Source organism: Coptis chinensis, chromosome 6 (genome assembly GCF_015680905.1).
Source record: "Coptis chinensis isolate HL-2020 chromosome 6, ASM1568090v1, whole genome shotgun sequence".
Classification (NCBI taxonomy): domain Eukaryota; kingdom Viridiplantae; phylum Streptophyta; class Magnoliopsida; order Ranunculales; family Ranunculaceae; genus Coptis; species Coptis chinensis.
Genome location: NC_141461.1, coordinates 61,599,570 through 61,614,067, shown reverse-complemented (window position 1 = coordinate 61,614,067; position 14,498 = coordinate 61,599,570). Strand labels below are relative to the sequence as shown.

Here is a 14,498-nt window from a genome sequence, read left to right as displayed (position 1 = left end):
CTTAGTTACTATTAAGAGCAATTGTAGGCAACTTTATTCCTTCTCCTAAATCAAGGACCCACTTGCTGCATTTGGATATGGACTCAACCATTTCTGTATCAAGGTATTAATATTCGTCTCTAAGTCGCATATTTTTTGTCATTAGATAAACATCGCATTGGTCCCACAAATGAGATCTGTTTAGTGAAGCATAGACCACTTGTTCTCTTTTTCCTTTTGCGATAACAGGTATAGTTTATCTGAAATCTCCTTGCTCCCAAGAGTAATGTTTTTCCTCCAAAGACTTTTGTATTGGACTGTGGATCTTTAAATCGCATCAAATATCTCAAGGTTTTGTCCACTGCTTCAAAAGCGTCTTTATGATTTATTGGTGCCTCATCCTACACAATAAGATCTGCTTCACATATGAGTTCAACCAAGTGGCTGCCTTGGCTGATGTTGCAACATGAGTATTCATCAATGTCTATAGGAATTTTCAATCTGGAATGTGCAGTTTTTCCTCCAGGCATTAATAGAGGTGCTATACCTGAAAAAGCTATTGCCAGCACAATTTTCCCCTGTGATCTCAATCTCGCTAGGATTGTGTTCCAAAGGAGTGTTTTCCCAATTCCTCCGCTGCCATACACAAAATATAGGCCTCCTAGTTTTTTCTCCACCGCGTTGATAACTATGTCGAAAACTCTCATTTGCTCACTGCTTAGCTCTTTGTGATGCTCGGAGAACTCTTTGTCAAGGGCTACCCTATCGTAGCACAACTTTTCTTGAAGCAATATGTTACCTTTACCAACATCAGACTCTTTAGACATGTCAGGAATTAGTTTTTCTGAAAAGTCTTTGAGTTTTTTTTATTGTACTTGTTTAGTAATCTCTCAATCTTGCAAAGTGCACGATTTTTAATTTCCTCATCAGTGAGTGTCAGTTCATCATTCATGAATCTGTTTCTTTCTTCGAAAAGAATGTCCTCATAAAGTAATTTCCAATTTTTGTTCCATAGTTCCAAAGGATCGGTTATCTCGCAGTACATCAAAAGAGTGACGAACATTTGCCGCAATGTTTTTGGTAATGTTGAAATTGCTATTTCTTTGATTGTTTCATGCCATCCACCATTGTCTTCCAACAGTCCTAGTGCGAGGCACGCTGACTTGTAGGTCGGATGCACTTTTCCATTAACTGTTCTTACCTCTTTAAAGTTCGTTGGACCCTTCACTATGTTAAGAAGTAGACAAAGATAAAACCGGTCACCTGTTGCCGGTGGGGTATAGTATATCCTGCCTATAGTTCTTCCTGATTTCCTTCTTGTCCATTTCTTGTCATTGTTTGCATTCCATACCCATTTTGTAGGAAATTCAGCAAATGTCAATTGCCTCATCTTCGTTCTCCGCATTCGTCTTCATCCACTCGGTGAATTGAGTGTCATGCACTCCACTCCTATTTGCCACATCAGGTATATGATAGGCTGTTGGTTTTCCAAGTGGAATAATGAAAGACGTTCGACTACCGGTAGAAGAAAATTTCACATATTTTTTTCCTTTTCTCCTGTTGCCCACATTTTTTCTCAACTTCTTTCCAATTGCAAACCCAGAAGTTCCTTCATAAGAATCAAGAAGATTTCTTGGAACACAACTTAAGCTACCTGTGCATCGAGTTACAAGTTTTACGGCATGTGGTGGTGATGCTGTAGATGAAGTAATTCCCAATTTACTAGGACATGAATTATTATGCAATGAATTTACTCTGTTTGAAGAAGGAGAGTTTGGGTTCGCAACAGGAGTACACTCATCAGAACAAAGTTGTCCCCTCCTCTCATTCTGAGCCATGAATCTTTTCAACAACCAGGGTTGAAGTTATCAGCACTAAGCTCATAATAACCACATCTTTGATCATTATTATGTGTACACCAAATTACTTCAACTCCATCTGGTAGGTCAGCCAACACTCCTTGTGTTTTCAGAATAAGTGAAAGAGTTGTAATAGTCTTCCCTAAACCAGGTTCATCACAAAACATTCCCCCGTGAAAGTCTACAATGGTTGGAGTAATACCAGTCATTACTTCACCAGAAACAGCGTGTATAAAAAAATTGAATCCGTCCTCAGTTGAAAAATCCATATAAAAAGGATGTGCTAATACTTCAGCATTTCGCTCATGTCTTAGCATCCAGTCAACTGCTCCCTGTTGGTGAGGAAATAACTTAAGCTTCATACACATCACGATAGATTCAGACAAAGACCTTAGATGGTGGAAAATGGTTGATAATCTAAATAAATCCATTGGGCCAAGTGTAGTTAGAACATTCATCAGTGTATCATCTGTAAGGTCCCAAATGCCAGAACTAAGAGAGACGCCCTCTTGTCTTATTCTTGTCTAAAGGAATTTCCCCTCCTTCACAACACCAGGTAAATGCTTACAAATTTCATGAAGCTCGAATAGCCTCTTCTTACAAGATCAAGTCACACTGTGATGAATTATTTTACATTCAAGAACATGACAATCAGAATGGTTCCATATGCTCTGATCATCTTCATGCATCAATTTAAAATATTTTTCACTGTTAGACAGTATCACTTTTGTCTGATCCCAGTTGCAATTGCATATACACATTACTCACTGGTGCAAGGAGGGCAAACTTGACCAAGTATCTAATGAGGGGACATAATATTACAGTCTCACACCATAAGGAAGGGGGGGTGGTTCTCTATGCTAGATAATGTGTCAAATTTTGGTATTGGAATGAAAATACTAAAGAAAAATAATTTGATCAGCTGATCCATTTTTAACTTTTCAGAACAACAAGATGTAAGATTTTACTGCTTTATAAACTTGCATACACGTACTTATGGTACTTAAATTGATGGTTTCCACGCCTTAAGATACCATCTAAGTAACATGGACCTGATGGACACTGCATATCGTTAAAAAAAATCTGAGTCTGACACACGGACACTTGTGCATACCATTTCAAATTAGGGTTTCTTCTATACCCAAAAAGACTACAAAAAAATTTATTAACACGGATACAACTCCATGATACTACCTAAAATCATCAAAAAAAGTCACCCACGGAATATATATTCTTGAATAAATGCAACTATAGAATGAAAAAAATAAAATAAACAATACCTCAAATGCCTAAACAACGAAGCAGCAACCGCCTTGGATTTAGGAAACTACCACCCACTCCACAAAGCAAGCGGCAAATAAACATCAACCAACAAAACAACTCTCCCATTCCCATTCCCATTACCATCACCACGACTCGAAACAGAAACAAGTCTAGCAACAATCTCAATACACTTGTTCATTTTCAAATCCCATAGTTGTTACACCACACTCATTTTCTCATCAACCACTCCATATCTCCCCCTCTTCTTCTTCTTCTTCGAAACCCCACTTTCCAAAACCTTCATCTTCCCTAAACTAGTACCTAAAACCTCACTAGTAGTACCTTCCTCAAATTCGAAATGATCATTTCTGTTGTTATATGAATCATAGAGAGGACTACATTTTCTTCTGTTCGAAACGCTAAGTCATCAGTGTTGTTTAAGTAACAGAAAGTACCGAAGGCTAAGGATTGTGAAACATTGTTGTTGTTGTTATGAAGAGAATTTGATGAGAGAATGATGTGTAAAAATCCACATAGCTTGTGGTTTTGTTGTATAGATTCTTTTTCTGTTATGGAAGAATTTTGCATAATTCGGTTTTGGGTAATTTTTTAGGGTTTCGTGTGATCCTCAAAGATTAATCCAATTTTTAGATTCGCAAAGCAAAATACGGGAGGATTTTGAGGTGGGACCCACTAAGATAGGATTAATATTTTTTTTTTATTTTAGTTTCGTGGCCAGGTATGACAAAAGGCTACAAAGTTAGCATGATTCTAAGAAAACATCTTCAAGTCTGTGCGTACATTTTGGATGAGATAACACCATGTCTCGAGCCTAAAAGCATTTCCAGTTGGACAACTATTGTGACCTCACTATCTTAGAGTAGGTGGTAGGTGGTAGTATCACCTCCAAATTTCTCCAAATTTGCTTTTAAAACTCCGAATTTCGCGGAAATCCAACTCTAGGTGAAAACAAATCCGGTAGTATCACCTAGAGATGCTCTTAACTACTTTAAAAATTCCAACTCCCACCTACAGTACTGCAAAAAAAAATATATGTTGCGACGATTTCCCCCCTAATTGTTTTAATTTAATGATTGTTTCTCCCTGATTTTCTTTTTGCCTTTCTATTAATCATTAAGTTTCAGTGATTTCAGATGCGTGTGTGCATCAAACTAGTTTAAATAACGACTCACATTTGGCATCGATACAATACTCTTATTTTTTTTTTTAAAAAATAAAATATTTCATCCCGTTAATTAAAGACCAAAGGATGCCTCCAACCCTCCCAAGAACTTGTTTGGTTTTCACTTTCCAGTAATATCTCGATATGTATCAAAATTTTGAGAATCCCGACAATACATTATGGTTTGGCCCTTTGGGATGGGTCCAATATGGATAGATTTGGGGCCCCGACAATTTATTATGGTTTGGGGCTTTGGAATGGGTCCAATATAGATAGATTTGGGGCCCCGACAATACATTATGATTGGTCAACAGATTGAGAAAGGGGCTATCTATATAAGAAAGAAGAGTGGTGTCGGACCAACCACCCCAATCCCTAATATTTGGATCCTTTGGCTTTTGTTTATGACGTGGAGCATCCAAAAGTGCTAATGGTCCTAAGGGGGGTGTGCCGATAGCATAGTTAGCAATTTGTAATGCGGTAAAAATTCGATATGGAAAATATTCGAATAAAATTCGAGCTTCGATAAGAATTCGTTTTTTCAATTCGGATTAAAAAAAACGAAAACGGCAAAAGTTCGGGTTTGTAAGTAATTCGAGTATAATACGAAGCTAAAAATAAAAAATATGAAAAAAATTAACATCATACTTAGTAGACTTATAGTAAAAATACAAATAATTCGAGAATTAATGATTTTTTGCCAAATTAAGTAATTATTCCGTATCATTGAAAAATACGACCTTTTTAAACATTTTCCAAATTGAGGACGTCTAGGGTGCGTCGGGTGCACCCAAATTTCGCATGCACATGATTTTTAGCCACATATTTTGAAGGATAAAACCGAAATAACCGGGCGAAGAAGTTTCAATTGGGTCACTAAGCTACCCATTAAACCACTAGTTGTAGCATACTGTAGTTAAACTACTACATATAGCATATATGTTAGTATCGAACAATAAATGACATATTGAATCTAGTGAACGAGATTAGGCACAGCTGGAAGAGGAGATAGTGTTGATGGAAAATTATGTGGGACAATTGGAGCTTCAGGAAGCACCTGTGACCTATTAGCTCGAGACATAGTTGCATGTGGCCTTTTGAAAGGTGCGGTGAAGTGTTGGGGTTTATACCAATACCAATCGATTTCCCCACTACACAAATAACTTGTATTTGAATACAATTCAACTCCAGACAAATTTCTAAATATCAACAACAACCTATGCTAACATGCCCAACTCGCTAAACAACTATTAACAACAAATAATAATGTAAAGCAGAATTAAAGGCATACCACAACACAAAGATATACCGTGGTTCTGCCAATGATATCTACTTCCACAAGAGCTAGTCCTTTTATAAAGTGGGAAGGAATATTATAATCTCTCCTTTCAGTCTCTCACCTTACTAGATCACTCTTATCATTTTATAGGGTTGTCTCTCTGTAAAAATTATCTCTCAATCTTGATAGCTTTCAAGATTGGATTTTCTCTGACTTTTGTGTTGTCTTTTGTGTGTTTGGTTTTGCCAAAAACCCAAACTTATGATGCAAAAATCGTGGTTCCGCAAAAATAGAATCCTACCAAAATAGGCACGTGCACGTGGCGCGCTCAGAATTGTACTACAACGGCGTAGGGTGCGCTCTTGCCTTGGACGATATCCAGGCGCTTGAGCGCTGGGTGCGCTCCAGATTTGCCTATGGAGGGCGCGGGGTGCGCTCATGCCTTGGACGATGTCCAGGCTCTTGAGCGCAGGGTGCGCTTCAGAATGGCTTGTGTAGGGCGCGGGGCACGCTCTGTCTTCTCCACACAAGCTGAAAATGAATTTCTCTCCTCTTCTCATGTGAGGGATAAGTCTAACATGAAGCACTGTGTTGACTATTGTAGAGAGTGCAGGGCACTCGTTGTCCTTCCTCTATAGAAGCAAAACTTTCGTGCAAAGTATTAGGAAACCCCGTTACTTGCTTGTGGCACTCAAACCATGTCCTATATAAACCCAAGATTAGGTACTTCAGTAATATGATAGTCTTACTCACATAGTCAATAATATGGTACTCAAAGTTACATATACTTCAATAGTATGATACTATAAATCACATATTCCATAATATGATACTATTCATTACATATATTGCAGGAATATGATACTATAAAGCCCATAATACTTCAATAATATAACACTCTTAGTCACAAATTCAATAATATGATACTCTAAGTTACATATACTTCAATAGTATGATACTATTAATCCCATATTCAATAATATGATACTAGTAGTTTCATATATTTCAGGAATATGATACTATCAATCGCATAATACTTCAATAATATGCTACACTTAGTCACATTTTCCATAATATGATACTCGAAGTTACATATAATTCAATAGTATGATACTCTGAGTTTGATATACATTTAAGTGCTACAAAACAGGTGTTGAGATTGCATTTAATCATATGATAAAAGTTTGTGTTTAATCATATGATAAAACCATTGTATCTCAAACTATTTTTCCTAAAAATTCGACATACTACCTGAGATTGCGTCTAGTTAGTGCAACTTTGTTTTGTATGTCATTACATTATGGATTCCAAATAGTAAAGAATATTTATGTTAAAAAGAGAGTTATGGAGTTCTGACAGGTTATTTTCATACTTGTCATGTGTTCACAGTGTAAACGTGTTACATCAGATTGTATCTTAACTGCTAGCATGGCTGAACAGACATAACAAAATGGGCTATTACCGAAAAAGTTATAGCAAAATGAGCAAAAAGACACAGATAAGTGCTTCAGTTTAAAAAAGTTGTCAAGCGCTTGTCGAGTGCTTCAGATACATACATCGTGAGCATTATAGAGTTGCAATCATAAAAATGTTAGGTTACATCTTACCAAGTTAAAACTTGCAATCAGAAAAAGAGAGAAAAATGTTAGAATACATCTTACAAGGAACCATCTTACAAAGCTATAACTGTGCAGAAGTTCAAAGTTGAACTTTGCATTACACATTACATTTTTCAATTTATTTTTAGGTTTGAGAATTCAGACAGAGTCATTTTTAGTGTAACAATGGGTTCCGCAGTCAAAGTGGTTGTTTTCTTTCTTGATGCCATCTTCACTACATCACGAAGCCATTGAAATCCCTGGCAGCTCTTGCATTTCAAATACCTTTCTCTAACATTTAATCCATACTTGGTAGTCTTAATAGTCCTCCTCCCCTTACAGTCTTTTGTATTGCATTCACAGTTTACCCTAGGGCACTCGTTCATCCAATGGCCTGGCTTACCACACTTAAAGCATTCGTTTGTTGATGAGCTTGATCCAGAAAGTTGATTAGAAATAGCTTCATCTAACCATTGCAAATAACTTCGACATGAATCATACTGACACTTCAAGTACTTCCTTCCTGGATTGCTTGTTGTTTGCGATTTGCCCAACAATCGGATCCCATCACATGTAGCTTCTTTACAGTGAGAGTACATAAATTGGCACTCAATAGCGGAGTGTCCAAGTTGATCACATACCTAACATTCAACCTGTGGTGAACAAAACATGTACTTCTCAATTTGAAACTCATGAAGATAGCGACAATGAACAAATGTCTCGATCAGCAACTAATGCAGAAATTAAACTTCTTAATAGGCTACTTCAGACCAATAGCTCAACCAAGTTCAATTATTCAAGAATTAGTAATCCATGAAGGAAGGAAATCCTTCACACAACCAACAAATTTTTTCATGCTCTTTATACTTGATAAATTAAAATTTATCTCTCTTAACATTTCAAAGATCAAATTCTTCGTGCTCTTTATACTTCATAAAATTCTAAGTGAAGAATGACACTCAATAACTCAAAATTTTCTCTTATTTATCCCTAAAACTTAAACTTAATCAAACTCATGAATTTAAAGGGAAATTACCTTCATTTTTGCAAAATTAACGTGCTCTTATGTTTGCTTCGTGCTTCTTATGCTTGATTGGATCTTATGCAGTAGCAATAACTGAGATTTTTTTTTTTTAAAAAAAAGGTAAAAACCCTAAACCCTAACCCTAGATGTTTATATAAGAGAAAGGTAAAAGGAGGGATGGGTTATATTGTTGGAGCATACGGAGGGAGCAAATGCATTGACTAACTTATATTAAAACAGTAGATGTAGCATACTCCAATTAAGCCACTAGATATAGCATACTACTATTAAATTACTATCTGTAACATACTCCTATTAAACTACTATCTGTAGCATACTCCCATTAAATCACTATATTGGATTTAATAAGTATTGCGAGCGATGGAAAAGTGGTAGAGCTATATTGGAATAAGAGTATTTTCTAATGCGTACATCATAATGAAATATGCATGTCGACGATAATTTGAACGTGAAAACGTAGCCGTAATTTGAATGTGAACACTCAAGTACCACACATACCTGTAATTTGAATGTGAACACTTAAGTACCAAATATATTCATAATTTCATTTAAAAACATAGTCATGATTCAAAAACCAAACCGCAATGTTTAGGCATTGAAACACAAACTTAAACACTTAAGTGCAACCCAAGAGTGAAACACCAAACTACGTTACAACCAGTCAACCACAATTCTCATATACTATTTATTGTATCATAGACACATGTTATAATGATTGAAAGAAGATGAGGCCTTCTCACATTGTGTTTTTCTGCATTTTGATTTACATTTATTTTCATAATTACTTGTCCTACTTTCTACTATAAGAGGCCCTAGTATATATGCTATTATTTGATACTAGGACTACCAAATGGCATTGCATGTAGTAGTCTAATTACAATTTAGTAGAAAGTCCATTCTCTTTTCTCTTATTTTATGGTTGTCTCCATCAAATGAAGTCCAAATGTATGTTAATTACCAATAAGAAAAGAAAACAATACAATTTTACAATTTGATATTATGAAAGTCAGCTATACAATACATAATATTTATGTTCTACCTAATCTAACATGAGCAAAATACTTATGCTGTCATTTTCTTTTCATGTGCAGAGTACTTATGTTGTACCTAATCTAACTTGAGCAGCCATCTAACTTCTTTAAAAAAATAAAGTAAATCAAAATAAAAAACAAAAGCTCCATCAATAAACATGCCCCAAATCTGAAACAATTATATACCTAAGATACGTGACTTTTCTAGATATTTTTTTGGCAGAGTCTCCTCTATATTTTCAACATTTCATAAATATAAAAGATCTGTCATAACCTGAAAATTAAAACAATGTACTTCTCAGTCATTAACCCAACTACTTAACCGTCTCAATGAATGCCAGAGAAGTTAAATAACCGGTTGACAAAAATGAGATCACTTCAATAGAAAGACTTAGTACGCCAAAGAACTTAAATGTCTCGACTAGTTACAGATCATCCAAGCACCTCGTACAAAGCCATTACTGAAAACACAAATTAAATATATATACGTGGTGCGATAGCTATCAAAAGGTTTACATCATTAACAAATGGTACTTACTATACAACTTTCTAAAAGAGAAACAAAAGAGGTCCAAAGATAATACCTAGGGACATTCTGAGTTCTTATGGTACTTACATCAGAACCCTCCAATTGGTTTGTATAACACACATATTCTGGATACTAAAAAGCATACTCCATCTAAGAACTAATACACGATATCCAACCTGCGACATTACAATTGATATGTCAAAAGTAACCTCTAACAAAAATAAAAAGTTTCCTGTTTTTACCTAGAACTCTACCCCACATTACCTACAATGGTACCACACCAACTATCCAACATTGCACCTCCATTACACAACTTACACAGATATGGACATAAGTTATAAAGTTGTATCATCTAAAAACAAGTTTTATTCCCAAGCTTAGCAACCTAGCTCTCATTCCTGTAACAACTGCCTCTTTGACCTAGTTACTCTGACAAGTGCTTGTTCTTTTACATCCTGCTGACTGCATGCTTTGCTTCCTCCCAGATCTTGGTACCCGGTTCACGGATTTCAGCACTACTCATTGGTCGAGAGACAAATGGAAGCATAGCACCTAAGGAAGCAAGACATGGAGGCATAGTCAAAGACCTAATGTGAACTAGTATAATGTGCTATACAGCTGAAGCTAGGTCGTACAAGAACAATCTTACATAAAGAATTACAAACTATTCTTAATGGCTTGAAATTGTGTATACTACCAGATAGGTTATAAGAAGATAGAGATTGCAACTGACTCGAGATTCTTAACAAGAAAGAAACCATGCCATGGTCTGTTAAAAATGAGGCGATAGAGATTTGGGAGTTAATGCAACGGCTTAGCCAAGTGAAGGTTGTTAATTTTTTTTAAAAAAAAGTCTAATAGAGCGGTGACTTGACTTTTCCCTAAAAGGGGGTCCGAGAAGGGAAAGATAGATCTTACATGTAGTAATATTGTTTATGTAGGAAATAGAAATAGGTTGTTATTAGCACGAAAACATAAAATATTCATTAAGTGTTAGTAAAGTTTCACCAAGTTGTGTCGGCAATGCATTTGTCTCCTTCGAAGTCTTCTTTTTCTGCGGGTATTTTCTCTGATACTTTCGGTATTCCATGGTGACGTTGTAATCAGGTTGGAGGAGCTCTGAAAATATTTTGAATTCATGTCATTACCACTTGCAATAATAAGATGCTTCAGAGTAGTGTGGCTTATAAAAGCCCCACGCCGTGACGATAACAATCTCATTAGGAAATTTAAAATTAATATTGGTTAGACAAACCACGGAGTGACATCAAATGAAGAATGTCCGGTCGCCTAAATAGTGAGCAAGTTTTATTTGGGAGGCCAGCTTTAATTGCTTGGATTTCTCTCTATTTGTCCATATCTGGCTCCTTCTTCACTGGACCAACTAGATAGGGAAATAATAAACATTTTAGACGATAAGTCCTCAAGTCCTTATACCTTATAAAAATTTTTGGAAAAATTTAACTTTCATGATACACAAATAGATAAGGATGATAAGACACTATCGACTTACCATCCATTCCACAATCCCTGGTGCTTTCCACAGTAGTCACATCAGGAGGTGGACTTTGTGGATGACAACCTGTTGAACCTACTGCCTCATCGACGGAGATTGGAGCTGCTTGATCGATCGTCTCGGACCGCTTTTTCACCAGAACATCTATATATGCCACAAAATGATATATATTAAAAAGACAGATAAAATGGGGATATATAAAACATCTTCTATTTAAAGAAATTCACACTCTATAAAGCAATAACCTCTATTTTAACATTCTCTACACAATCTTAGACCATCACTTAATTTACTCTCCATAATTGGTCCATGTAAAGACAAGAGCAGGAGTACTTCTGTTTTTTTATTTATCAAGGCAAATTCAAACTTTGAAGATGGTAATAAAAACACATTAAAGTTGCTACGACGAATAGACTTCCTTCTCCTCTCTCCAGTGCACCTTCCATGTCCACAGAAGTAGGGAGTGCCTCTGTGTTGCGCAAAAGGCAAACACGACCAGGGTCCAGGAGTGAAGAGTGACGACACCCTACTTCATTGGAAAACCCTATTTGTCACACCCTCCCATGATTTTGAACACATAACCCCTGAACTCCTCGCCAAGAGCATCTCCATTAACTTATAGTGAAATTGTCTTTTCATAATTATAATTGTAATTGTTTATTGATTTTAATTATTATACACATACATTACTTTATAATATAATAAAATGCGGGAAACACGTTGCTCAATACTTGTTCTCGGTCACTTTTAGTGGATTCTTAGCTTCGGCATAGCACCAACCTTGGATAACATGTAAAAGCCTCAAAGGTGTTCCTATGTCACGAGAAACAGCATCCAACACGCCCTATATTATTTTTCCAAACTCATTTTCAATGGAGTTATTATGCACACAACCAAGTTTTGAATTTTTAATAGAGCCAAGATTAGGTGATCATAAGATTGTAGAAACTACATAATCCTCTACAAAACATGCACATCACATGAAATGAAAATGAAAATATCGAAGACCTGTTTGGTGAAGAAACTACGTATATATTCCATTCCAAACATTCCCAAAATTTTACCACTATAACCCAAGTGCATGAGCATGGATCACAATCTAAAGCATGGTTTAATCCTAGTTACAAAAGCAGTTTCCAACTTGCCACCACAGAATGAGCATGGTTTAATCCTAGGAACATAAAAACGTAGGGCATACAAATTGCTTTGTGCTATAAGATGTGGGACCCTATCAGGATCATTGGCCACAAATCCACCCCTACAAATCTCTGGCTATAATATTAAGGCTACTTTGCTGTCCCTTGTAAGACCAACCACATTCTTCTATATATCCGAGTGCTAGACAAGTCTTCAGCCTTTTTTATTTTCTTATGGCTATCAGCTCCATTTTCAACTGTTAAGGCCATGATCGAGCTGCCAAGCAACACCCTGCTTGTCTATCATGATCCCTGAGTAATGAACTTAGGCCCTGGCACTCGTCCTCGTAAGACTGCCCATGAGTTTTAAGTTTTATAGTTGACCTCTCCGGAGGTGTCAACAAGAGACGCTTTGGCATCCAAAGAAGCAATGGTGAGCTAAAACCCCGGATTCCATAATGGCATAAAAATAAGACTCTAAGGGCTTTCAGGCTTAGCATCTGAACAAAGACACGACTCGTATTCTTTTATGTTTTCAGTTAGTATTTTGTTTTTTCGGAATCAGAGGAGCAGCCAAAGGGGCACCTATTTGCATCTGAAAAGCGGTAGAGTCCTCCCCTTGCTTTCGGATTAGGAAAAGACTCTAACCTCACCATCTAAAAATTCAAGAAAAGTATACCATATCAAACGAAGACTGATAGATTCCAGATTGAGCATCGCTTTCGGCAGCCTACAGAAAGCTAGAGTCATGGACGAAGATGAGACACTTTCCTGATTACCCTTTTCCACCAATTGATACAAGACCTTTGTCTTAACACCAGAAATGCTTTTACCAAAGGGAAGAAGGTTCGAAGGGCTTTTTGTCCCGTCTCCGCCCAAATCACTTCATCACTAGTTGCAATAATGAATGTTAATGGCCTTTTTCCCGTGAAATTGAATGTAGTAAATATTTTCTTACATAAAGAAATATACGCCCCGATGTGGATGACATATAGATATTCTATGGGTCTATTTTCTTCTTTCTTTCTTATTCAATTGATAGTTTGTGATCGAGGGCGTATTAATCGAACACCAATATGAGATAGGTTGCGGCTATAGTCGAACTCCAACTAGGCCAATATATAATAAAACATGACCATAACTCTTTTTCTCTTTATATCATTCTATTATATATAAATAAAATATAGGGTAGGGCTTCCACTAATACTAAGATAAATACCTAAATTGGGAGGTTTCTTTTCTTCCTCTCTTATTAGTATTAATGCCTTTGCTCGGAGGCCTTCTTGCACCAGCTCTTATAGATAAAATACTATCTTAGTGTATGTCCAACGACAAAAGGGACCGATAGTAGTTGGAATCATCAACTTTATCGATCGCGGCCCTTTATGGGCACCACTCTATATCCAATTTTTACGAATCTAATAGCCAATCTTGAGGGAAACCCTGAGTGGGATCATTGCAAATGAACAAGGAACCTTCATAAAAGGTAGGCTGATTTATTATAATTCACCGTTTGGAGTCTTTTCACTTTTATGGAGAACCTACCATGTTAATCAAACGTCGACATGGCTATGCATACTGAAGTCGACCTTTTTAAAAATGAAGCGAGAAAAGAAATAGCCTTTTGTTTAACCTCCTGAGAAAATGGATCGAGCATGCATAGCTAATCAATCTATTGAACCCTTTTTTAAAGGGAGCAGGATTCATCCATGCGAATTAAGAGCTCAGGGCAGGGATGCCCGTTATCCCCGTAAGGAGTTAGTGGCTAAAATGTTGAGCAGAGCCCTCAAGAAAGAACAACAATATGGGAAACTTATGGGACTAAAAACGGGGATTTCGCGTAGGGCCCCCGATTTATTAATTTGTTGATGACACCGCTATCATAACGGACATCATAACGGACACTCGGGGAATTTATTATTATTATAGTAAATAAGATTCTATTTTTGAATGTTTCGGTACTGGATAGGGCATTTGATTAAGGATACTAAACCCTTGAGAGTCTGGATAAAAAAAGCCCTGTTTCCTAAGACTTTGTCGATAAAGCAGCTATAGAGCATAGTTAAATGCGGGTAGAACG

General features: G+C 36.5%; 1 protein-coding gene and 1 pseudogene across 1 annotated transcript; both read right to left on the bottom strand.

Annotated features, from left to right (window-relative positions):
- Positions 1-380: 380 nt before the first annotated feature.
- Positions 381-806, bottom strand: LOC147493828 (uncharacterized). Its single transcript, XM_086567955.1, has one exon. It carries the CDS (start codon positions 804-806, stop codon positions 381-383), a length of 426 nt encoding a protein of 141 aa, XP_086424081.1.
- Positions 807-2,362: 1,556 nt separating this feature from the next.
- Positions 2,363-3,752, bottom strand: LOC147493827 (F-box protein At3g54460-like; annotated as a pseudogene).
- Positions 3,753-14,498: the final 10,746 nt, after the last annotated feature.

What these genes read in the sequence shown, in the direction of transcription:
- LOC147493828 (XM_086567955.1), bottom strand. Translation starts at nt 806, where the DNA reads ATGTCTAAAGAGTCTGATGTTGGTAAAGGTAACATATTGCTTCAAGAA.